The 25,268-nt window shown below is 46.8% G+C and overlaps 1 protein-coding gene across 1 annotated transcript; it reads left to right on the top strand.

The window, feature by feature from the left end:
- Nucleotides 1–18,065: 18,065 nt before the first annotated feature.
- LOC101155410 (platelet glycoprotein Ib alpha chain) lies at nucleotides 18,066–22,534 on the top strand. The gene is made up of 6 exons (XM_023948880.1): nucleotides 18,066–18,504; nucleotides 19,272–19,367; nucleotides 19,435–19,626; nucleotides 19,869–19,964; nucleotides 20,045–20,224; nucleotides 21,246–22,534. Exons 1-6 carry the CDS (start codon nucleotides 18,352–18,354, stop codon nucleotides 22,482–22,484), a joined length of 1,956 nt encoding a protein of 651 aa, XP_023804648.1. The 5' UTR covers nucleotides 18,066–18,351; the 3' UTR covers nucleotides 22,485–22,534.
- The last annotated feature ends 2,734 nt before the right edge of the window (nucleotides 22,535–25,268 follow it).

The following is a 25,268-nucleotide window of genomic DNA, read 5'->3' as shown; positions in this document are numbered from 1 at the left end:
CAGACCTACAGCTTGTTGTCCAATCAGGGCATAAACATTACAGACGTGTTAGTGATCATAATGACATGACTGATAAAGTATTGAAGCATGAACGGTCATAAAACAACTGTCAACCAGCAGGGGGGTTTCCCCCTGCAGCCGGGGCAGTTACAGAGGTGACCAGCAGGGGGGTTTCCTTCATGCAGTCTCTGGTCTGCAGACCATTTCTAGCTCCTGAAGCGGTCTCCTCTGACATTTGACCTCCAAGACGTCTGAACTGTACAGGAACTCCCCTACAGGAGGCGGAGCCTGACGCGCTGCTGCTGTGGTGCAGATGGAGAGCGGTCGGCCTCAGAACCCCGCCCCTCAACCTTCTGATGGTTGAGGGTGGCGCCCGTGTCAGACAGCGGAGCTGCCTTCCGTGTGTTTTTACCGTGTGCGTTGGATTCAAACCCCCCCCCCCTCAGCTGGGCGACTACAGACCAGCTCCTGCTTCTACACCTGGCTGTGGTTCCTGTCTCAGGCTCGACTCGCATCCCCGACTGTCCCCCCAACCCCAGCTGGATGAAGCTCGTCTGCTGGACTTTATATATGTAGTTGTAGAGTTAGATAAGTTAATTCTTCTGGTAAATCGCCTGTCCGTCCTGGGGGAGGATCCCTCCTTCATGTGGACACCCCTGAAGTTTTTTCGTTTTTTCCGGAATCCGTTTTTTTAGGAGTTTTTCCTCACAGAGAATATGGAGTCCTATTCTTTCTCTTTGGGCTTTTCCCATCAGGGGTCGCCACAGCGAATCATCCTTTTCCACCTCACTCTATCATGAACATCTTCTACCCTAACATTAGCCAACTTCATGTCCTCTGTTAAGACATCCATATATCTCCTCTTTGGCCGTCCTCTTGCCCTCCTGCCAGGCAGCTCCATCTCCAACATCCTTCTACCAATATATCCACTATCCCTCCTCTGAACATGTCCAAACCATCTCAGTCTGGCTTCTCTGACTTTGTCGCTAACACAGGCAACATGAGCCGTCCCTCTGATGTACTCGTTCCTTATCCTGTCTAACCTGGTCACTCCTAAGGAGAACCTCAACATCTTCATCTCCGCTACCTCCATCTCAGCCTCTTGTCTCTGTCTCACTGCTACCGTCTCTAACCCATAGAGCAGAGCTGGTCTCACCACTGTCTTGTACACCTTTCCTTTGAGTCTTGCTGGCACTCTTCTGTCACACAACACTCCTGACACTTTCCTCCACCCGCTCCAACCTGCCTGCACTCGCCTCTTCACCTCTTTTCCACAATCCCCATCACACTGAACTGTTGACCCCAAGTACTTAAACTCCTGCACCTTCTTCACCTCAGCCCCCTGTAACCTAACGCTTCTACCTTGATCCCTCTCGTTCAGACACATGTATTCTGTCTTACTACGACTGACCTTCATGCCTCTTCTTTCCAGAGCAAACCTCCACCTCTCTAGCTGTTCCTCCACCTGATCTCTACTCTCACTGCAAATTACAATGTCATCCGCAAACATCATTGTCCAGGGAGATTCCTGTCTTACCTCGTCTGTCAGCCTGTCCATCAGCATAGCAAACAAAAAAGGACTTAAAGCTGATCCTTGGTGTAGTCCCACCTCCACCTTGAACTCCTCTGTCTGACCTACAGCACATCTCACCACCGTCATACTTCTCTCATACATGTCCTGAACTACTCTGACATACTTCTCTGCCACTCCAGACGACCTCATACAGTACCACAGCTCCTCCCTCGGCACCCTGTCATACGCCTTCTCTAAATCTACGAACACACAATGCAGCTCCTTCTGACCTTCTCTGTACTTTTCCATCAACATTCTCAAAGCAAAAATGGCATCAGTGGTGCTCTTACGGGGCATGAAACCATACTGCTGCTCACAAATCTCCACCTCTTTCCTAAGCCTGGCTTCCACTACTCTTTCCCACAGCTTCATTGTGTGGCTCATCAACTTTATTCCTCTATAGTTGCTGCAGTTCTGCGTGTCACCCTTGTTCTTAAAGATCGGGACCAGAACGCTTCTCCTCCATTCCTCAGGCATCTTCTCACTCTCTAAAATCCTATTGAACAACCTTGTTAGAAATTCCACTGCTGTCTCTCCTAAGCACTTCCATACCTCCACAGGTACGTCATCAGGACCAACGGCCTTTCCGCTCTTCATCCTTTTCAGAGCCTTCCTAACCTCATCCTTTCCAATCTCTGCTACTTCCTGCTCCACAACAACCACATCTTCCTCCCTTCTTTCCCTGTCATTTTCCTCGTTCATCAGCTCCTCAAAATACTCCTTCCATCTTTTCTGTACACTCTCCTGGGTTGTTAGCACCTTTCCATCTCTGTCCTTAATCACTCTTACCTGTTGCACGTCCTTCCCATCTCTGTCTCTCTGTCTGGCTAGTCTGTACAAGTCCTTCTCTCCTTCCTTTGTGTCTAACCTGTCATATAGCTCATCGTAAGCTTTCTGTTTGGCCTTTGCCACCTCTCTCTTCACTCTACGCTGCGCTTCCTTGTACTCCTGTCTACCTTCCTCAGTCCTTTCTACATCCCACTTCCTTTTAGCCAACCTCTTCCTCTGGACGCATTCCTGTACTTCCTCATTCCACCAACAAGTGTCTTTACCGTCTTTCCTCTTTCCAGATGACACACCTAGCACCTTCCTACCTGTTTCCCTGATAATTTCTGCTGTAGTTTCCCAGTCATCTGGAAGCTCATCCTGACCACCCAGGACCTGTCTCAACTTCTGCCTAAATTCCTCACAAGTTTCTTCATTCTGTAGCTTCCACCACTTGGTCTTCTTTTCTGTTTTCTCTCTCTTCTTCTTCCTGACCTCCAGAGTCATCTTACACACCACCATGCGGTGCTGTCTGGCTACACTCTCTCCTACCACCACTTTGCAGTCATTAACCTCTCTCAAATGACCTCGTCTGCATAGGATGTAGTCCACCTGAGTACTCCTACTTCCACTTCTGTATGTCACTCTATGTTCCTCTCTCTTCTGGAAGTAAGTGTTGACTACAGCCATTTCCATCCTCTTTGCAAAGTCCACCACCATCTGTCCCTCCAGATTCCTTTCCTTCACACCAAACCTGCCCATCACCTCCTCATCACCTCTATTGCCCTCACCAACATGCCCATTAAAGTCTGCTCCAATAACAACTCTCTCTCCTCTGGGAAAACTCTCTATGACCTCATCCAACTCACTCCAGAATCTCTCCTTCACTTCTAACTCACAGCCAACCTGTGGCGCATACCCACTGACTACATTCACCATCACCCCTTCAATTTCTAACTTTAGGCTCATCATCCTGTCTGAGACTCTTTTCACCTCTAGAACACTGTTTACAAACTCCCCCTTCAGAATCACTCCTACCCCATTTCTCTTCCTATCAACACCATGATAGAACAGTTTGTATCCTCCTCCAATACTACGTGCCTTGCTGCCCTTCCACCTTGTCTCCTGCACACACAGTACATCTACCTTCCTTTTCTCCATCATGTCTGCCAGCTCTCTGCCTTTCCCTGTCATTGTGCCAACGTTAAGAGTCCCTATTCTCAAACCTATGTTCCTGCCTTTTCCCTTCTCTCTGGCCACGGACCCTTCTGCCTCCCCTCTTTCTTCCACCAACAGTAGTCAAATTTCCACCGACACCCTGTTGGTTAACAGCATTGGTGGCGGTTGTTGTTAACCCGGGCCTCGACCGATCCGGTATGTCTAAAGTGTTGTGGATGATTCGCATGGTTATTTTGGCAATTTTTACGCCGGATGCCCTTCCTGACGCAACCCTCTCTATTTATCCGGGCTTGGGACCGGCACAGAAGTAACTGGCTTGCAACCCCTGTGGCTAGATTAGAGAATATTAGAGAATATTCTCTATAGGACTGCAGAGAATATGGAGTCCTATACTGTTCATAATTAAATAAATAAATATTTAATTCAATAAATAAATATGGCCTCATGAAAATACACAATCAACCAATAAATCTCTCATAAATATATAAAAAGATCATTAAATTGTGAAAAACCTGCAAACAGATTTTAAATTACCCATTATATTATTAAATATATTTCATTTTGCTTTTATAAAGCTGTTCATTATTTTAAAACAGCATTTTAAAATATTCATTTTAATCATGTGGAATATTATTATAACTCTATGGCTTTTTCAGAATGTAAGATTTCAAAATCAATATTTTCCAAAGTAGCTTTGTTTTTATTTCATGTTGCTGTTTTTCACAATGGTGTATTTATTTCATATAGGGCTTTTTCAGGAGACTGAGTCTGTCTGTCAATCAAACCATACAAGAAGGAGACACTTTTGTGATTGGCTACTCCTTTACTCAGACATGAGCAGCAGCACCCTGACTACATCGATCGAAGATGCTTCAGCAAACGTGACGGCGTGATGCACCCCCCTCAACATAAGGGGGGGGTATGCACCTCAACAATTGAGTGACGCTCCAAACCCAATTTATAGCTGGCGGGTTACGAGCCGAGAGAAGAATGGCTGCTGGACATAAGTCCTTTCGGAGTTGCTAAGAGAGGTTGCTAATCGTTTAGACAGCAACACTGTGCAATTACCTGAAACAATATTACCTCAGCAGACAACTTTCGATCAAGACTCTGCCCAAAGTTCCCGTCACAACAGTCCAGCGGCAGCGTTACCAAAGGCTAATGCTAGCGGCGACCACCATCGTCACGTGACCACACTAGTTTGAACCCAGTAGAAGGTAAGCGCGTTTAATAATATGTTGGGGGGTATGTTTTATCTTCTGAGCAGATGTAAGTGTTTAACAGCTCAGAGATTTAGTGTGAGGAACTTTTTTTCTTGTTTACTTGTTTTAACCCTTGTGCTATCTTAGATGACCCCCCCCCCTTCCATTGAGGTGTTCTCCCTACCATGACAAAGGTGGATAAAGGTGTTAAGATTTCATGTAATCCATGGACACCAGTGAAGATCACAAATCATTGAAGAAAAAAGGTTCAGAGCACTGTCTAGTGGGTCTAGATGACCCAACTCCTAACGTTAAAGGGCCTAGGATAGCACAAGGGTTAGTGGGGTCTAGATGACCCACCCCCAACGTTTAAGTGCCTAGGATAGCACAAGGGTTAGTGGGTCTAGATGACCCAACTCCCAATGTTAAAGGGCCTAGGATAGCACAAGGGTTTGTGGGTCTAGATGACCCAACTCCCAATGTTAAAGGGCCTAGGATAGCACAAGGGTTTGTGGGTCTAGATGACCCAACTCCCAATGTTAAAGGGCCTAGGATAGCACAAGGGTTACTGAAAAAATGTCAAGAGAAATTATGTCCGTGATTGATTATGAAAACTGGCCAGTCATGCAAAAAAGAGGATGATTATAGTTGAACATGAACTCTAACTTAGTGAATTGATTTTCAAGGAGAATCTCTGCCACAGAGCAGAACAGATTCTTTTTTTTTTTTTTTTTTTTAACTTGTCCTGTCCAACAGCTGGGCATGCAGATGAGAGCTGAGGGCCTCTTGTGTTGGACATATTTTACTTTAACAAGAGGGGTTATTAATCTTCAGACAAACCAAAGGTATGTCTGAATAAACCCCTTTTGGAATTGAGGCCAAAATATAATATGTTGGGGGGTATGTTTTATCTTCTGAGCAGATGTAAGTGTTTAACAGCTCAGAGATTTAGTGTGAGGAACTTTTTTTCTTGTTTACTTGTTTTAACCCTTGTGCTATCCTATGACCCCCCCCCCTTCCATTGAGGTGTTCTCCCTACCATGACAAAGGTGGATAAAGGTGTTAAGATTTCATGTAATCCATGGACACCAGTGAAGATCACAAATCATTGAAGAAAAAAGGTTCAGAGCACTGTCTAGTGGGTCTAGATGACCCAACTCCTAACGTTAAAGGGCCTAGGATAGCACAAGAGTTAGTGGGGTCTAGATTACCCAACTCCCAACGTTAAAGGGCCTAGGATAGCACAAGAGTTAGTGGGGTCTAGATGACCCAACTCCCAACGTTAAAGGGCCTAGGATAGCACAAGAGTTAGTGGGGTCTAGATGACCCAACTCCCAACGTTAAAGGGCCTAGGATAGCACAAGGGTTAGTGGGTCAAGATGACCCACCTCCCAACGTTAAAGGGCCTAGGATAGCACAAGGGTTAGTGGGGTCTAGATGACCCAACTCCCAACGTTAAAGGGCCTAGGATAGCACAAGAGTTAGTGGGGTTTAGATGACCCAACTCCCAACGTTAAAGGGCCTAGGATAGCACAAGGGTTAGTGGGTCAAGATGACCCACCTCCCAACGTTAAAGGGCCTAGGACAGCACAAGGGTTAGTGGGTCTAGATGACCCAACTCCCAACGTTAAAGGGCCTAGGACAGCACAAAGGTTAGTAGGTCTAGATGACCCAACTCCCTACGTTAAAGGGCCTAGGATAGCACAAGGGTTAGTGGGTCTAGAAGACCCAACTCCCAATGTTAAAGGGCCTAGGATAGCACAAGGGTTAGTGGGTCTAGATGACCCACCTCCCAACGTTAAAGGGCCTAGGATAGCACAAGGGTTAGTGGGTCTAGATGACCCAACTTCCAACGTTAAAGGGCCTAGGATAGCACAAGGGTTAGTGGGTCTAGATGACCCAACTCCCAACGTTAAAGGGCCTAGGATAGCACAAGGGTTAGTGGGTCTAGATGACCCACCTCCCAACGTAAAAGGGCCTAGGATAGCACAAGGGCTAGTGGGTCTAGATGACCCAACTCCCAACGTTAAAGGGCCTAGGATAGCACAAGGGTTAGTGGGTCTAGATGACCCACCTCCCAACGTTAAAGGGCCTAGGATAGCACAAGGGCTAGTGGGTCTAGATGACCCAACTCCCAACGTTAAAGGGCCTAGGATAGCACAAGGGTTAGTGGGTCTAGATGACCCAACTCCCAACGTTAAAGGGCCTAGGATAGCACAAGGGTTTGTGGGTCTAGATGACCCAACTCCCAATGTTAAAGGGCCTACGATAGCACAAGGGTTAGTGGGTCTAGATGACCCACCTCCCAACGTTAAAGGGCCTAGGATAGCACAAGGGTTAGTGGGTATAGATGATCCAACTCCCAACGTTAAAGGGCCTAGGACAGCACAAGGGTTAGTGGGTCTAGATGACCCAACTCCCTACGTTAAAGGACCTAGGATAGAACAAGTGTTAGTGGGTCAAGATGACCCACCCCCAACTTTAAAGGGCCTAGGATAGCACAAGGGTTAGTGGGTCTAGATGACCCACCCCCAACGTTTAAGTGCCTAGGATAGCACAAGGGTTAGTGGGTCTAGATGACCCAACTCCCTACGTTAAAGGGCCTAGGACAGCACAAGGGTTAGTGGGTCTAGATGACCCAACTCCCTACGTTAAAGGGCCTAGGATAGCACAAGGGTTAGTGGGTCTAGATGACCCACCTCCCAACGTTAAAGGGCCTAGGATAGCACAAGGGTTAGTGGGTCTAGATGACACCCCCCCCAACGTTTAAGTGCCTAAGATAGCACAAGGGTTAGTGGGTCTAGATGACCCAACTCCCTACGTTAAAGGGCCTAGGACAGCACAAGGGTTAGTGGGTCTAGATGACCCAACTCCCTACGTTAAAGGGCCTAGGATAGCACAAGGGTTAGTGGGTCTAGATGACTCACCTCCCAACGTTAAAGGGCCTAGGATAGCACAAGGGTTAGTGGGTCTAGATGACCCACCTCCCAACGTTAAAGGGCCTAGGATAGCACAAGGGTTAGTGGGTCTAGATGACCCAACTCCCAATGTTAAAGGGCCTAGGATAGCACAAGGGTTTGTGGGTCTAGATGACCCAACTCCCAATGTTAAAGGGCCTAGGATAGCACAAGGGTTAGTGGGTCTAGATGACCCACCTCCCAACGTTAAAGGGCCTAGGATAGCACAAGGGTTAGTGGGTCTAGATGACCCACCCCCAACGTTTAAGTGCCTAGGATAGCACAAGGGTTAGTGGGTCTAGATGACCCAACTCCCAATGTTAAAGGGCCTAGGATAGCACAAGGGTTTGTGGGTCTAGATGACCCAACTCCCAATGTTAAAGGGCCTAGGATAGCACAAGGGTTTGTGGGTCTAGATGACCCAACTCCCAATGTTAAAGGGCCTAGGATAGCACAAGGGTTACTGAAAAAATGTCAAGAGAAATTATGTCCGTGATTGATTATGAAAACTGGCCAGTCATGCAAAAAAGAGGATGATTATAGTTGAACATGAACTCTAACTTAGTGAATTGATTTTCAAGGAGAATCTCTGCCACAGAGCAGAACAGATTCTTTTTTTTTTTTTTTTTTTTTAACTTGTCCTGTCCAACAGCTGGGCATGCAGATGAGAGCTGAGGGCCTCTTGTGTTGGACATATTTTACTTTAACAAGAGGGGTTATTAATCTTCAGACAAACCAAAGGTATGTCTGAATAAACCCCTTTTGGAATTGAGGCCAAACTTTATTAATTTCAATCATGTTTGAAAATCTTTGGTGTTGGACCGGACGGAAAAGGAAAGAGGGGAAGAAGAGGGAGGGATGTCAGAGGGGGGGGGGGGGTGATAGTGAGAGCATAGAGCAGACAGGTTTACTGGTTGTTTATCATTACGGTAAGGTTAAAATGTAGTACAAAAAGGGCGGGGCCTGTCCACACACACTCAAATGTTATCAACACACCTGCTAGCTGCAAAAAATGTCCACATGTCAACATGTACACAAAACAGATAGTGTTCACACGCATACTTATGCCTTAAAACCAACTAGTGTGAAATATTTCAGTCATTCAAAGGTGAGCTAACACCTGTGCTCAGGTGAGTGTTTATGTGCAGAACAGATTCTTGACTGACTACATTATCATTGCATAATGTACAAATGAACAGAAATATATTTAAAAATATTTTGGGGAAAAAGCCAAGATTGGAAAATTAAATAAAAATGTTTGTATAGGTTGTTCATAGTTTTAAGTGTTCTTTCTTTCTTTTAAAGCTGAGGTTTCCAGACTATTCGCCCCTACAGACCAAGATCTTCCTCAACATTATTGTCATCTTTGACCCACCATCTTAAAACTTAAAACCCACATTGTCAACTGTGGACACATTTTGTTTCATTTTTTTTTCATTAAAGCGTTTGTAAAAAATAAAGTGTATTATATATACTGTATGTATATGTGAATGTTAAAACTGCAGCCAAGCAGAAGAATCAGATGTTAGCATTTTGGATTCTGACATGGTTCCAGTCAGAGCAGTGCAGTCTTCAGATAAAATGCTGCTGCAGGAAGCAGAGACTCCACCAGAAGGAGAAAGGTCAAGTCCAGAGGAAGCAGCAGGCAGCTCAAACACAAAATGTAGCTAGGGGCATATTCTGGAAACCTGGCTCTGTATACACAACTAGGGATGAAATAATGGTGCTTATTAATTGTAGTTATCTACACAAATGCTTGTCTGTCAGAGTGGAAATGTGAACCATATGGAACCAAAGCTGCCTGTCTCTATAAGTCCAACCTGCTGTCACAGCAGGAGACCAGGAAGGCAGTTTTCCTGCAAATGGATCTGAGGGAAAGTACTGAGGATCAAGAGAGATCCCTCATCTGCTTTGACAGTGTCCCAAAGGTAGAGTGGGCAGCCCTGTCTGCTGCAAACTGGAAGGTAATGTCACACAAATGAAACACAATAAGTAGATGCAGATCTGTTTACTTCTGTGTTGATTTAATCTTTATTTCTCCAGAGGATGCTGCTGTTGGGGGAGGGGGGAGAGATGCTCCTTCTGTAAAATAATTTCCTTCTTCAGTTTGGCTTTCATTTGAACTTTGGGATGTATTTTACTGTCACATCAGAATCTAAATACATGTAGTTCACTATAACACAAAACTAGTGTAGTCTAAAATATGAATACTTCATTTTGGGGGTTTGTTGCACCATAAATAGTTAAGAGAGTAAATCATAGTTTAAGATTTTATTGACATGATAATCCATCTTTACTATATGCAGAGAACACAGACGTTTGATGGTGAACCAGATCCTCTGATCCATCCACCCCCAGACCTTAATGGAGAGTCACATGTTCAGTGGCAGGTCAGAAACTGTTTTAGTTTCAGTGAAATGGCATAAGTAGCTAGAAAAACCCCAATAGAAAGCTGTGGTTTTGGTAGGAAGCATACCTGTCCAACTGCTAGTTAACACAAATCTGGAATCAGCCAATCACATGGCAGCAACTCAATACATTCAGGAATGTAGACACGGTAAAGACAATCTGTGGCGGTTCAAACCGACCGTCAGAACGGAGAATAAATGTGATTGAAGTGAGTTTGAACGAACAGGATTGTTGGAGCCAGACGGGCTGGTCTGAGTGTTTCAGGAACTGTGGATAAACTGGGATTTTCAACCGCTATTAGGATTAAACCAACAGGAGACAATGGTGTTGGACAATTCATGTCTCTGCAGGTAAGTTACTGTTTAGATGAATGTTTGATGAAATACAACATACTAGATCTGCTGTACACAATGATGAACAGCAGTTTTGAAGGTTTGTTTTTTTAACTTTGTATTAATGTACTAAAGACAATTTCTTTTTGCTTTTTTAAATCCAGGAAGAATGATGGGCCATGCATTCCTTCATGGTGGACCATGTCTGTCAGGAATTAGTCCTTTTTGGTGGCTCACCCCCAACAGTGAGAGTTCACATTAAGGATTGTCCTGAGATTGATGTCCGTACCACCATTCAGCTGGTTTTTCTACTTTTCTACCTTTTGATCTTGAGACATAAATGACTTTTTAACATAATTTCTAATTCTTCCCCGTTTCCTCCTGGTTTTTAGGTTTTGGTCTTTGTATTCCAGCTGATTTGACAGAACAGGAGTTCTTGAGCTGGCCCTGTCCTGGGACCTTCCAGGTGTCCCACAAACCAGTCAAAGTGTCTGTGTGAGCGTCTGTTACTCCATGCTGGAAGTTATCAGCTGTTATGACCTCAATGTGAAATGAACAAAAATGTCAAACAAAAAAGGGAACTAATTACACATAATTTTGTAAATCCGTGCAGCCAATCAAATGCGTAGAACACATCTCACACACCAAGGAGCCTGACAGATGATGGGACTTCAACTTTAAACACATGTGCCCAACAACAAAGTTTGACCTTTGGCCCACATAAAGTAACACATGAGCCATGCACATCATGGCTGCATGTGTTACATGTGACCAACATGAACTTCCATCAGTTTGTGTGCTAGTCGCATAGAAATACGTGTGAATAACATCCACCAAAGATAAAAAGTCCTTTTGGAACATGAACAAAGCTCCTTCCTTAGAGGATCTGAATGTTCTGGTTTTGGTTTCCTTCTCACCTTTGCAGGTCATAACATGAACAAGGCGTCAAGTCAAGCAGCTGAGGAAAGGGAGACCATGGGGGGGGGGGGGGGGGGCACTACTGACACAAAGACCAGACATCATAGCCTTGTTTTTACCGAGGATTCAGAGACTGCTCTGTGCGGTGAGGTAAAGTGCAACCTCTTTACAGATCAGAATTTCAAAAAGATCTGGTTTTGAAATGATGACTTTATCCCCACAGAAGCCAAACAACAAATCCAGCTGTCCTCATTGTCTCAAGTGTTTAAGAAAAATGCACAATTCAATTAATGGAAGAAAAAAAAATTCTGTAAAATCCAAACAAATGCTACAATGCTTAAGGCAAACATGTTTCAACAAGACACTTTAGTTTACAGTCCATCCTTGAAAGGATAGTTTAGCCAGGGAAGGACCTTGATGATGATGATGATGATGATGATGATGATGACGAATGCTCACTTGCAGACCAGTGCAGAGTATCAGGGTACCTGCGATCTTTTATTGAACATGGTAAGTCTCTTAAAACAATCCATTAGTAATCAGGGTGGGGGTGTTAAATGGGCATATTATTATCCTACATGTTTAAGTGGGGGTTGGGTATCACCAATCATTTTCAGAATTGATTTTATTTGATGACGTTTTTTCAATTGTTCCATCCACCCGATTCTATTCAATTTTGAATTTCCATGGTTTACAAATTTAGACATATGTGAATAGAAATACAGTCATAATTCATATATGTTTTAAATATATTCATATTAATCTGATCCAGTTCACTCTGTAAAATGAATTAGTGACATAATAAACCAATGAGATTGTTCAAACCAGACAGTGTTAATGTGTCATTAACATGGTAAAATCATCCAAACTGTCCTGGGGGGCGTTTCAGTTTGGCCACTAGGTGGAGCTGGCGCTATAGCATTATAATTTATTCCATAAGATTGGAGAAAAAAAACTGGGGTATAGACCAGAAATGGTTTCCTAAAAAGAGTTTGGATAATCCATGTCTAAGTCTATAAAGCTGTTAACTTAGTCAGCAATGTTGAAGTCGACCAGGCATTAGCATTCGCCGTATTATGGCAAATTCCATAAGCTAACTGTCTGTGTTCAGCATCGTGTGAACAACGAAAAGCCCAAGTTCTCAAATTCTGGACTGGATGGGAAGAACTGCCCAGAGAAATAACTGTTGAAATGGTGAACGACCATACTTTCCCAAAGTCCTCCACCTGTTTGGAGGTTCTACGTATTCCTGCACATTCCCAAAACTAGGAGTCACTTCTGGTGGCCATGCAGGCGTGTCCCACCTCCTCTGACACGGGTTTGGTCTGGTTTAGGAGGACTTTGACCTGCAAGATCTTCTGACGTGTTGCCATATTCTTGTCTGATTTCCGTTCCAATGCAGTTTAGCTTGTTTTGTTCTGAAATAGTCAAATTAAGTTCCAGATAAATATCTAGGTTTTTCACGTTTTAAAGAAAATACACGTCAGAAGTAGAGTTTTGGTTTAAAAAATCTGAAAGTGTTAGAATGAAGACTTTCCCCTTTTTCTTTCTTTATACACCATTATAGTCTACTAGACAAACCTAATTGTGATCAGCTGAGCCTATTGTGTGATGATGTGCATATTTTGTTATTACAGAACTGTTGAAGGGGAAAATGTTAAGACATTTGATATAAGTTTTTTCCTAAGGCAGTCATTTTGGTCAATTCCAGAAAAAAAATTGCAACAATCACTGTATGTTAGAGAAATTTATTAAAAAAGGAGAATTTCTGGTCCCACTCTGTTTCTTTACTTTAAAACACATAAAATAACATTTACAACTAATCAAAGTTCAGGATAGAACTGAATTATATCAGACAACAGTGGTTAAACGTGAACTTGTGTCATAAAAGGTTTTTAAAACCTCATTTTGAGTGCATGAATACTTTCCAGTAAACTTGCAGAGACCGACCCAGAGGAACATCGGTGTTTGGCAATCCGGAACATTCTTGATCAGTCAATGTGTGGAAGCTGGATGTCAGGAACAGGGACCTGAGTGGATGGACGGTAATTATACGGTCCTGTCCAGTCCACGCCATGGTCCTCATTCACCTGAAGAAGGACACATGACAAAACCTAAGAACTATATTGTAATCTGCTGCCTGTTTTTAGGGGGGTCCCAGTCAAACCCTGTTTTTAGGGGGGTCCCAGTCAAATCCTGTTTTAGGGGGGGTCCCAGTCAAATCCTGTTTTTAGGGGGGGTCCCAGTCAAACCCTGTTTTTAGGAGGGTCCCAGTCAAATCCTGTTTTAGGGGGGGTCCCAGTCAAACCCTGTTTTTAGGAGGGTCCCAGTCAAATCCTGTTTTAGGGGGGGTCCCAGTCAAACCCTGTTTTTAGGGGGGTCCCAGTCAAACCCTGTTTTTAGGGGGGTCCCAGTCAAATCCTGTTTTAGGGGGGGTCCCAGTCAAATCCTGTTTTTAGGGGGGGTCCCAGTCAAACCCTGTTTTTAGGAGGGTCCCAGTCAAATCCTGTTTTAGGGGGGGTCCCAGTCAAACCCTGTTTTTAGGAGGGTCCCAGTCAAATCCTGTTTTAGGGGGGGTCCCAGTCAAACCCTGTTTTTAGGAGGGTCCCAGTCAAATCCTGTTTTTAGGGGGGTCCCAGTCAAATCCTGTTTTTAGGGGGGTCCCAGTCAAATCCTGTTTTTAGGGGGGTCCCAGTCAAATCCTGTTTTTAGGGGGGTCCCAGTCAAATCCTGTTTTTAGGGGGGTCCCAGTCAAACCCTGTTTTTAGGAGGGTCCCAGTCAAATCCTGTTTTAGGGGGGGTCCCAGTCAAACCCTGTTTTTAGGAGGGTCCCAGTCAAATCCTGTTTTAGGGGGGGTCCCAGTCAAACCCTGTTTTTAGGAGGGTCCCAGTCAAATCCTGTTTTTAGGGGGGTCCCAGTCAAATCCTGTTTTTAGGGGGGTCCCAGTCAAACCCTGTTTTTAGGAGGGTCCCAGTCAAATCCTGTTTTAGGGGGGGTCCCAGTCAAATCCTGTTTTTAGGGGGGTCCCAGTCAAACCCTGTTTTTAGGGGGGTCCCAGTCAAACCCTGTTTTTAGGGGGGTCCCAGTCAAATCCTGTTTTTAGGGGGGGTCCCAGTCAAATCCTGTTTTAGGGGGGGTCCCAGTCAAATCCTGTTTTAGGGGGGGTCCCAGTCAAATCCTGTTTTTAGGGGGGTCCCAGTCAAATCCTGTTTTTAGGGGGGTCCCAGTCAAACCCTGTTTTTAGGGGGGTCCCAGTCAAACCCTGTTTTTAGGGGGGGTCCCAGTCAAATCCTGTTTTTAGGAGGGTCCCAGTCAAATCCTGTTTTAGGGGGGGTCCCAGTCAAATCCTGTTTTAGGGGGGGTCCCAGTCAAATCCTGTTTTTAGGAGGGTCCCAGTCAAATCCTGTTTTAGGGGGGTCCCAGTCAAATCCTGTTTTTAGGGGGGTCCCAGTCAAACCCTGTTTTTAGGGGGGTCCCAGTCAAACCCTGTTTTTAGGGGGGTCCCAGTCAAACCCTGTTTTTAGGGGGGTCCCAGTCAAATCCTGTTTTAGGGGGGGTCCCAGTCAAATCCTGTTTTTAGGAGGGTCCCAGTCAAATCCTGTTTTAGGGGGGGTCCCAGTCAAATCCTGTTTTTAGGGGGGTCCCAGTCAAACCCTGTTTTTAGGGGGGTCCCAGTCAAACCCTGTTTTTAGGGGGGTCCCAGTCAAATCCTGTTTTTAGGGGGGGTCCCAGTCAAATCCTGTTTTAGGGGGGGTCCCAGTCAAACCCTGTTTTTAGGGGGGTCCCAGTCAAATCCTGTTTTTAGGGGGGTCCCAGTCAAACCCTGTTTTTAGGGGGGGTCCCAGTCAAATCCTGTTTTTAGGGGGGTCCCAGTCAAATCCTGTTTTTAGGGGGGTCCCAGTCAAACCCTGTTTTTAGGGGGGTCCCAGTCAAATCCTGTTTTTAGGGGGGGTCCCAGTCAAATCCTGATCAGAAATGGGCCTGATCACATATTTGGAGACTCCATCTGAATTGGATTTTGTACACATCATTTAATGTATTTTTATGAACAACGCTTTATGTTTTATCTTTATCATTCCAGATAAATCCTCTACTTGAAGTCTGCATATTATAAACAACAATGTATTGCTGAAGAATACGGCACAAAAAAAAAAATAGAGTTAGCAATGTTGACAGATTCAGACTTTTGAGATCAGAAACTCCTTCTAAATGTTTTAAACTGACAGTTTGCGTTAGTTTTTCTCAATGGAAACAACGACCTACAAAGGCATTTCCATGGAAAAGTTTTTATTTTCCCCTTTTTAATGAGAAAAAACAGGAAAGAAGGAAGGGAAAAGTTGATTTAACCCCTTAAGGCACTAGCTATTGTTTGATATGCCTTTTTATTTCTATTTGACAGGCCTCCAGTTAAGCAGAATTAAATAAAATGTGATGTCCATCCTTTAGGTCAAAAAAAGATTCCCATAATCTCTAAAAAAAAAAAAAGAATAACCAAAACTAGGAAATGGTTCAATTGATGTGAGCTAATCGTGAAAACTCATTTATGTTACAACTTATTAAAAGAAAGTCATCAGAATTTTTAATGGGGATATGAACCACATCTAATCAAAATGTTCAATCCTAAAGTTAGTCACCAAACATGACTAATTATCCCCTCATTTTATTGGTTAATTGGTTAGTTCATTTGTTTTGGACAGTTGCACTATTCTTATTCTATGGTTAAAGCTACCGGTACTTAAAAAAGTTTAAGTGTTAAATGATAAAAGAATTATTTAAGAATACTAATTGAGGTTAATCTGCATCTGTTTATTAAATTACCGTAGTTTATTTTTAAAATCTGTTACAAAAATAGCAGATAAGGACTCAGAGTCAGCAGATCCCCACTCACTGATGGGGGGTCAAAAACATCTCATCTGCCCCCCCCCCCTTAGCATGTAGCTGGGTCTTCTGGAGCAAATCATTTCTGTCCGAGGGACAAATTATCATCACTTGATGCTACAAAACAATCTCCCACTTCCACAGCAGTTCCAAACTGGCATTTATTCATCAACCTAAACACTAAAGTATATAAGATAAAATATGTTACGCCACAAAAAAGCCAACATAAGCTAATTCATTTGCTGTCATAAAAAAAGCTTTCATGAAAGTTAAATTAGAATAAAACGCAGTTGTACCTGTGAAAAGTCGGGCCCCCCCTCTTCTGTGCTGTAGCCAGAGTTGCAGGGGGGGGGCGGTTGTTGGCCGTTCTCAGTCCATGATGGGTCCAAGCTCGAGCAAATGCGTGAAGATGCTGCTGAATGTGGTGAAGAAAGCATAAAGGTCCAGTTCTTCAGCAGGACTGAGCAGGCCCTGAACCTGCAGCTCAGTACAGATGGTGGAGAAAAGCTCCAGGACATTTCAGACACAAAGACGTTCAAGTCTGGAAAGAAATGGAAGATCATTTAAAAAAAAACCTTGTGTATCAATTATTGGGAAGGTCATAAAGGAATGTCAATGAATTTAAGTTTGTAATCATTTTTCATTTGAAACAAGCCTATAAACTGACCAAAAATATCTGACTGGAATTACTTGTACTAATACAATTTGGTTACTACAACCGCTAGGGGGCGATGTTTTTAACCAGGAAACTGCCATCTGTTAGCAACAAAGGTCAAAGTTAAATTGCTTTTCATAAAATCTTTAGAATGTGTGAGAAATGGGTGAAGGAAGAAATGAAAACACTGTGCTTAAGTAGAAAACACCTAAATAACTCACCCTAAGGCTTCTTCAAGCAGTGCTTTCAGACACGGCTAACATGCTAGCAATAGCTTTGGTGGTCATTCCACAGAGAACAGTCCTGAGGGTTTCCACGGGAACTTCAAGACGTGGACGGCCGGTGCTTAAAGAAAGCTCCTCCTCCGTGGTGCGGTCCACAGAAACCCGGAGCTCAAATGCTCTTAAACTGTCAAAAACGGAGTCTTCAATGTCTGCATCTTCTGCAGCAACTATCTGCTGAGCATTTCAAATATGTCATCTAAACGACTCAAAATGGCGTCTGTCCACAGATTGTTTCCCTCCATTTCATCGGCTAATGTCGACAAAGCCCTGCAGATGTCGCCGGAATATGGCATCTATGTAACTGGTACACCGCAGAGCGGGTATCCAGGAATATGAGTCGATTTCCATGGATGAGCCAATGAGCGTTTAGATCCCGCCCACTTTCACTGATTGACAGACAGACTCATTCTGCTGAAAAAGATCTTCATGAAATAAATCAGCCATTGTGAAAAACAGCAACATGAAATAAAAACAAAACTACTTTGGAAAATATGGATTTAGAAATCCGAGGTTCTGAAAGAGCCATAGAATTAGAACAATATTCAACATGATTAAAATGAATATTTTAAAATGCTGTTTTAAAATAATAAACAGGTTTTTAAAGCAAAATGAAATATATTGAATAATATAATGGCTAATTTAAAATCTGTGTGCAGGTTTTTCACAATTTCATGATCTATTTATATATTTATGAGAGATTTGTTGGTTGATTGTGTATTTGCATGAGGCCATATTTATTTATTTAATTAAATATTTATTTATTTAATTAGGAACAGTGTAGGACTCCATACAGAGAAGGGGGGTCTAAGGGCAGCGATGCCAGTATAGCTTAGTCAGTTCATTTTCGTATTTTCCCATTGAACTCTTTGTATTTATGATCCTTTTGATTTCATGTTTTAATTTTTCAATTACCGATACAAAGCCCATCAAGACGACTGTTGTGGTGAATTTGGGCTATGCAGATAACATTGAAATTGAATTTTTCCACCCCTCTCTCTTTCCTGTTGGGACCTCAAGGGCCTCCCGGAGGTCCCGGCACCGCCCGCTCAGCGCTCTGTCATGCTTGGACGCCACAGCTGCATATCTGCGGCTGCAGCTGACCTCCTGCAGTCGTATCTGCTTCCTGTGACGGCGGCGGCCTTTAAAAGCGCCTCCTCTGCTCCTCCGCTCCTCTTCTCAAACGTCTGTGGGGGTCAGCATGCTGCTCCTTGGGCTCCTCCTGCCCCATGTTGCCGTGGTTACAGCCATGGCGGGCTGCCGCTCCGACAGGGACAAGGACCACCGGCTGAGGCAGAACTGCACGGCGGCGGGCTTCAGCGACCTCCCCCCGGGGGTGGACCCCGAGACGCAGGTGAGACTCGTCTGCTGCTCCTCAGAGGCAGCAGGAGGAGGGAGGAGGCGCAGAGCCTCAGGGCTCCTGCTCTTCAGGAGGTTCTCTTCTGGCATCCTGTCTCCAGCTCTGGTTCTGGTCGATCCTCTGTGACTAACATCCACCGTAGGCCTGCTCCTCCTCAATAATCACCATGGAAACGGAGATCGTGAAGGTTCTAGCTGCTGTTCTGTAGACGTTCCACAGAAAACCGTGAAGCTGCTGGTGTCGTCCTTCAGGTTCTTCATATGTTCTTGACTAAAAGCAGCTCAGGAACGTCTCCGGACCTGAGCTCCAGCGTCCGGTCCTGTGGGATCCTTCTTGGTCTGGTTTTGACGGTTTAAATCCTTCCTGGTTCCACTCTTCCGGATCGGTGTGTCCCCAGAACCTCATTTGGGTTCTCGTTCACTGAGGGACCCGATCTCCTCGTGTTCTGTTTCTACTAAAGGAAGTTTCTGAGAAATGCCACCATGCAGTTGGAACCTGAACCCTCAGCTGCAGTGGGCGGGGCATCAGGTGTCTGGTGAAGCGTCACGGGTGTGGAGCGTCTGCGGGTTCCTCTGAGTTCCATGTGGAGGAGGAACGTTGTGTTCCTGAGCAGGAAGTCTGCTGTTATCTGGAGCCTGCAGAGCTCAGGAAGTCCCAACAGCCGGAACCTCACGATAAACGGTTTCTGTTCCACGGAGAATGTCTGAGTGACAGGTGGAGCCCCCCCCCAGCTCCAACTGTTCTCCTTCTTCTGTTCTAAGGTTCTGCTGTTTCCAGCCAACCAGTTCTCCGCCCTGTCCTGGACCTCCTTCCGGATCTTCTCAAACATCTATGAGATCGACCTCACGGACAACAAGGTGCCCCCCGTCCCGTCAGAACACGGACAAAGTTCTGACCCAAAGTCACGCTAATGTGGTTCTCCAGGTTCCAGGGGTGACCCGCACCACCGCCGAGGTTTTGCCCACCCTGGGCGTTCTCCGTCTGGGGTCCAACCGCCTGACGGCGCTCCCGGACGGCTCCTTCACGGCCTGCCCCGCCCTGATGGAGCTCTACCTGGAGAACAACTCCATCGCCTCGCTGAGCGACGGCAGCTTCTCCGGCCTGAACAAGCTGGAGGTCAGCGGGTGGAACCGTGGAACCGCCACGTTCTAGAGAACCCACTGATGGTTCCTGGGTTTGTGTGGCGCCTCTGAAGGCAGCTGCTTCACAGAAATGAGATGTTTTTATGAAAATGGTTTAAAAATCATTTTTACATGATTCGGCCTGTAGGGGGCGACATGGTCACATGACATGTTTGTATACCTTCCTGTGACGTCATCAGTGTGGCGTCCTCACATTTCTGCTCTGTTCTGCTTCAGATCCTGGATCTGACGTCCAATCAGATTTCAGTTCTTCCTGCCCTCATGATGCGCCCCCTCGTTGCCATAGAAACACTTTACCTGGAGGTCAACCAGGTGGGAAACATTCCAAGAAAGAGCCGTTGGATTCCTGATGTCACGTCTAACCCTGGGGGGGCGGGGCTCTCCTTCATCAGATCCAGGTGGTGCCTGATGATTGGTTCAGCCCGACAGAGGAGGTGCTATACCTCTACCTGTCAGCCAATCCGTGGCTGTGCTCCTGTTCCCTTGGTTACCTGCGCAGGTACATGAACAAGTACAAGCATAACTTCCACGTCCGGGACGGCCGGGACATCAAGAGCACCCCCGACAGCGTGGTGAGAGAAAAAGACAGCCTTTATTCTGAAAGGACAACAGGAAGCACACCTGATTTTCAGATTAAAGTTTAACGTTTAAAACAGACTCACTTTCCTCCCCTGTCCTCTTCCTCACCTGTCCTCGTTCTCACTTGTCCTCCTCTTCCTCACCTATGCTCCACTTCCTCACCTGTCCTCCTCTCCCTCACCTGTCCTTTTCCTCACCTGTCCTCCTCTTCCTCACCTATGCTCCACTTCCTCACCTGTCCTCCTCTTCCTCACCTGTCGTCCTTTTCCTCACCTGTCCTCCTCTTACTTACCTGTCCTCTTTTTCCTCACCTGTGCTCCTCATCCTCACCTGTCCTCCTCTCCCTCACCTGTCCTCCTCTTCCTCACCTGTCTTCCTCTCCCTCACCTGTCCTCATCTCCCTCACCTGTCCTCCTCTTCCTCACCTGTCCTCCTCTTCCTTACCTCTCCTCCTCTTCCTCACCTATGCTCCTCTTCCTCACCTGTCCTCCTTTTCCTCACCTGTCCTCCTCTTACTTACCTGTCCTCTTCTTCCTTACCTGTCCTCCTCTCCCTCACCTGTCCTCCTCTTCCTCACCTGTCCTCCTCTTCCTCACCTGTCCTCCTCTTCCTCACCTATGCTCCTCTCCCTCACCTGTCCTCCTCTCCCTCACCTGTCCTCCTCTTCCTTACCTGTCCTCCTCTCCCTCACCTGTGCTCCTCTCCCTCACCTGTCCTCCTCTTCCTCACCTGTCCTCCTCTTACTTACCTGTCCTCTTCTTCCTTACCTGTCCTCCTCTTCTTCACCTGTGCTCCTCTCCCTCACCTGTGCTCCTCTCCCTCACCTGTCCTCCTCTTCCTCACCTGTCCTCCTCTTCCTCACCTGTCCTCCTCTCCCTCACCTGTCCTCCTCTTCCTCACCTGTGCTCCTCTCCCTCACCTGTCCTCCTCTTCCTCACCTGTCCTCCTCTCCCTCACCTGTGCTCCTCTCCCTCACCTGTCCTCCTCTTCCTCACCTGTCCTCCTCTTCCTCAGGTGTGTCACTCTCCTGAGCGGCACAGATTTCAACCGCTCATATCAATAGAAGAATCGGACCTGTGTCCAGCAGAACCTGTTCCCCGTGGGGACTTCCTCCTAGTTGCTACAGAAGGACGTCCCCCACTCACAACACCTCCTCCTCAGGAGGTGGTGGTGGAGGAGGTGGAGCTGGTGACGTGGATCTGGTTCACCCGTTTCCATGTCTGGTCTCACTTTTCTGAGTCAGACAGAACCGGGGAGGTTCTACAGGTCCAGCCGGGGGGAACTGTGACCTCCCCTGAGGTTCAAACCTGGAGCAGGAACCCCACGACCCCCACCTCCACAACCCCCACCTTCACAACCCCCACCTCCACAACCCCCACCTCCAGGAGCCCCACCTCCACAGCCCCCACCTCCAGGAGCCCCACCTCCACAACCCCCACCTTCACAGCCCCCACCTTCAGGAGCCCCACCACAAGAACCTCGACCGTACCAGCCCCTCCCTTCAGGACCACAGCTGCAGCCGTGGGCGGCGCCACCCCCAGCGCAGGGCGGCAGGGGGGGGTGTCCGTGCGGTGGGCGTCTGCAGCGGCTGCAGGCGTCTTCTGCGTCTGGCTGTTCGCCGGCTGCCTGCTGTTGTGCACGGTATCAGCGGCGTGCACGCTCCTGACTGTGGTGAAGATGGTCATGTGGTACAGGGGGGTATACAAGCCTCTCGCCGCTGCACGGAGGGGGGGCCACGAGGAGAAGGTTCTCCTGAGGCAAATAGGGACGGAGGGGGGTGCGGGGGGGGTGAGGGCGCTGTACCGCTCTGTTCTGTTCATCCACAGAGACGCTCCTGAGGGCGGGGCCTCATGTGATCAGATGGAGGGAGGAGCCATAGGGGGGGTCGGAGGGGAGGAGGCGGGGGTGTACAGGAAGACCTTGTTCAGGCTGCTGAGCAAGGAGGAGGAGGTGCAAGGATGGAGGGAGGTGATGGAGGAATGCAGGATGGCCCCCCAGGAGGGAGGGGGGAGGGTCAGGGAGCCAAGAGAAGGGGGAGGAGCCTCTAGGAAACGCTACAGCGTTATTCTGAGGGAGGAGAGGGAGGGGTGCGGAGGGGGGAGGGAGGAGCTGGACTGGGTGGTGGGGGGCTGGGAGGTGAACAGAGGGAGGGCTGAAGAAGGGGAGGGGCTTCGGAGCAGCTGGGGGGATTGGCTAGCAAACTATTTACCCAGCATGCCTTGGGGGGTAACCACGCCCCCCCAGACAAAGTGATGTAATCAGTGGGAGGAGCCTGATTAAAATAAAATGTTTGTGGTTCATCAGAAGTGTTCCTGCTCACTACCGCCCTCTGCCCCCCCTCCACGCCACTGCAGGCCGTCTTCCACCTGACACGCCTCCAGAACCACGGTCCAAATGACAAAATCCTCTCCAACCATAACAGATCTGCTAAATCCAGACGATTGATATTCTGATGGACCAGAACCGACCCGGACCATCACTCTGAGGAGGTTCTGGTGTTTGTGTGTCTGTGGAGCAGCATCAGTGAGGTTCTGTCCGTGACCCAGAGGAAGGTTCCTGTGACGTCTCCATCAGAGGAACGTGGCTGGAGAACCACGGCTTTCTCTGGATCCCAGCAGAGACGTGGAACCTGCAGGGTCAGAACAAACCGGACCTCCTCCTTCTGCTGGTTCTTGGAATAGAACCTCCTGTCTTCTTTCTCTTTCGGCTTTTCCCATCAGGGGTCGCCACAGCCAATCATCCTTTTCCACCTCACTCTATCATGGACATCTTCTACCCTAACGTTAGCCAACTTCATGTCCTCTGTTAAGACATCCATATATCTCCTCTTTGGCCGTCCTCTTGCCCTCCTGCCAGGCAGCTCCATCTCCAACATCCTTCTACCAATATATCCACTATCCCTCCTCTGAACATGTCCAAACCATCTCAGTCTGGCTTCTCTGACTTTGTCGCTGACACAGGCAACATGAGCCGTCCCTCTGATGTACTCGTTCCTTATCCTGTCTAACCTGGTCACTCCTAAGGAGAACCTCAACATCTTCATCTCTGCTACCTCCATCTCAGCCTCTTGTCTCTGTCTCACTGCTACCGTCTCTAACCCATAGAGCAGAGCTGGTCTCACCACTGTCTTGTACACCTTTCCTTTGAGTCTTGCTGACACTCTTCTGTCACACAACACTCCTGACACTTTCCTCCACCCGCTCCAACCTGCCTGCACTCGCCTCTTCACCTCTTTTCCACACCCCCATCACACTGAACTGTTGACCCCAAGTACTTAAACTCCTGCACCTTCTTCACCTCAGCCCCCTGTAACCTAACGCTTCTACCTTGATCCCTCTCGTTCAGACACATGTATTCTGTCTTACTACGACTGACCTTCATGCCTCTTCTTTCCAGAGCAAACCTCCACCTCTCTAGCTGTTCCTCCACCTGATCTCTACTCTCACTGCAAATTACAATGTCATCCGCAAACATCATTGTCCAGGGAGATTCCTGTCTTACCTCGTCTGTCAGCCTGTCCATCAGCATAGCAAACAAGAAGGGACTCAAAGCTGATCCTTGGTGTAGTCCCACCTCCACCTTGAACTCCTCTGTCTGACCTACAGCACATCTCACCACCGTCATACTTCTCTCATACATGTCCTGAACTACTCTGACATACTTCTCTGCCACTCCAGACGACCTCATACAGTACCACAGCTCCTCCCTCGGCACCCTGTCATACGCCTTCTCTAAATCTACGAACACACAATGCAGCTCCTTCTGACCTTCTCTGTACTTTTCCATCAACATTCTCAAAGCAAAAATGGCATCAGTGGTGCTCTTACGGGGCATGAAACCATACTGCTGCTCACAAATCTCCACCTTCTTCCTAAGCCTGGCTTCCACTACTCTTTCCCACAGCTTCATTGTGTGGCTCATCAACTTTATTCCTCTATAGTTGCTGCAGTTCTGCGTGTCACCCTTGTTCTTAAAGATCGGAACCAGAACGCTTCTCCTCCATTCCTCAGGCATCTTCTCACTCTCTAAAATCCTATTGAACAACCTTGTTAGAAATTCCACTGCTGCCTCTCCTAAGCACTTCCATACCTCCACAGGTACGTCATCAGGACCAACGGCCTTTCCGCTCTTCATCCTTTTCAGAGCCTTCCTAACCTCATCCTTTCCAATCTCTGCTACTTCCTGCTCCACAACAACCACATCTTCCTCCCTTCTTTCCCTGTCATTTTCCTCGTTCATCAGCTCCTCAAAATACTCCTTCCATCTTTTCTGTACACTCTCCTGGGTTGTTAGCACCTTTCCGTCTCTGTCCTTAATCACCCTTATCTGTTGCACGTCCTTCCCATCTCTGTCTCTCTGTCTGGCTAGCCTGTACAAGTCCTTCTCTCCTTCCTTTGTGTCTAACCTGTCATATAGCTCATCGTAAGCTTAGAATAGAATAGAACCTTAGAATAGAACCTCCTGTCTGAGCCTCAAACTGAGCGTGTGGGAAGAATCCTGAATTCCCAGCTCTGAGCAGTCCTTGAACTCAGCACAGCAGAGAACCAGCGTGTTGGCAGGCCACACCTCCACTGAAGCAAGCTACACGAAATCTATCAATCAAAGGCTTTGGACGTTTGCTGTGGCTCCACCTACTTCTATTGAGGCGTCTGATTGGTCGGTTTATACCTTAAATAACTTGAAATAAATAAAGAAAATGTTAAAAAGGTGTCAGATCCAGAACGGTTCTTCTGACCAATGGAACGGCTGAGGAACAGCTGGCTATGTCTCTACGGGGGGGTCCTGTTTGGACGACAGGGGGCGGGGCCGCTCAGTCCAGTTCTCATATACAGTCAGTGGTGGTGACGGATGGAGGTCCAGGTCTGTCCTCATCCTGAGGACGCCGCTCCTCTTCCTCTGACCTGAGCGTTTGTAGAACCAGAGCAGAACCGCTCAGAGAGGTCCAGTTCAGGGTTTGGGGACAAACTGGAGGTTTTTCTCTTTCTGAGGCTTTTTGTCATTTTTCCAGGAAACCTTTTTGATGTTTTTATCGTTTAA

This window comes from Oryzias latipes, chromosome 18 (genome assembly GCF_002234675.1).
Source record: "Oryzias latipes chromosome 18, ASM223467v1".
Taxonomy (NCBI): domain Eukaryota; kingdom Metazoa; phylum Chordata; class Actinopteri; order Beloniformes; family Adrianichthyidae; genus Oryzias; species Oryzias latipes.
The sequence above is the reverse complement of the archived record's forward strand: the minus strand, read 5'-3'. Positions and strand labels throughout refer to the sequence as shown.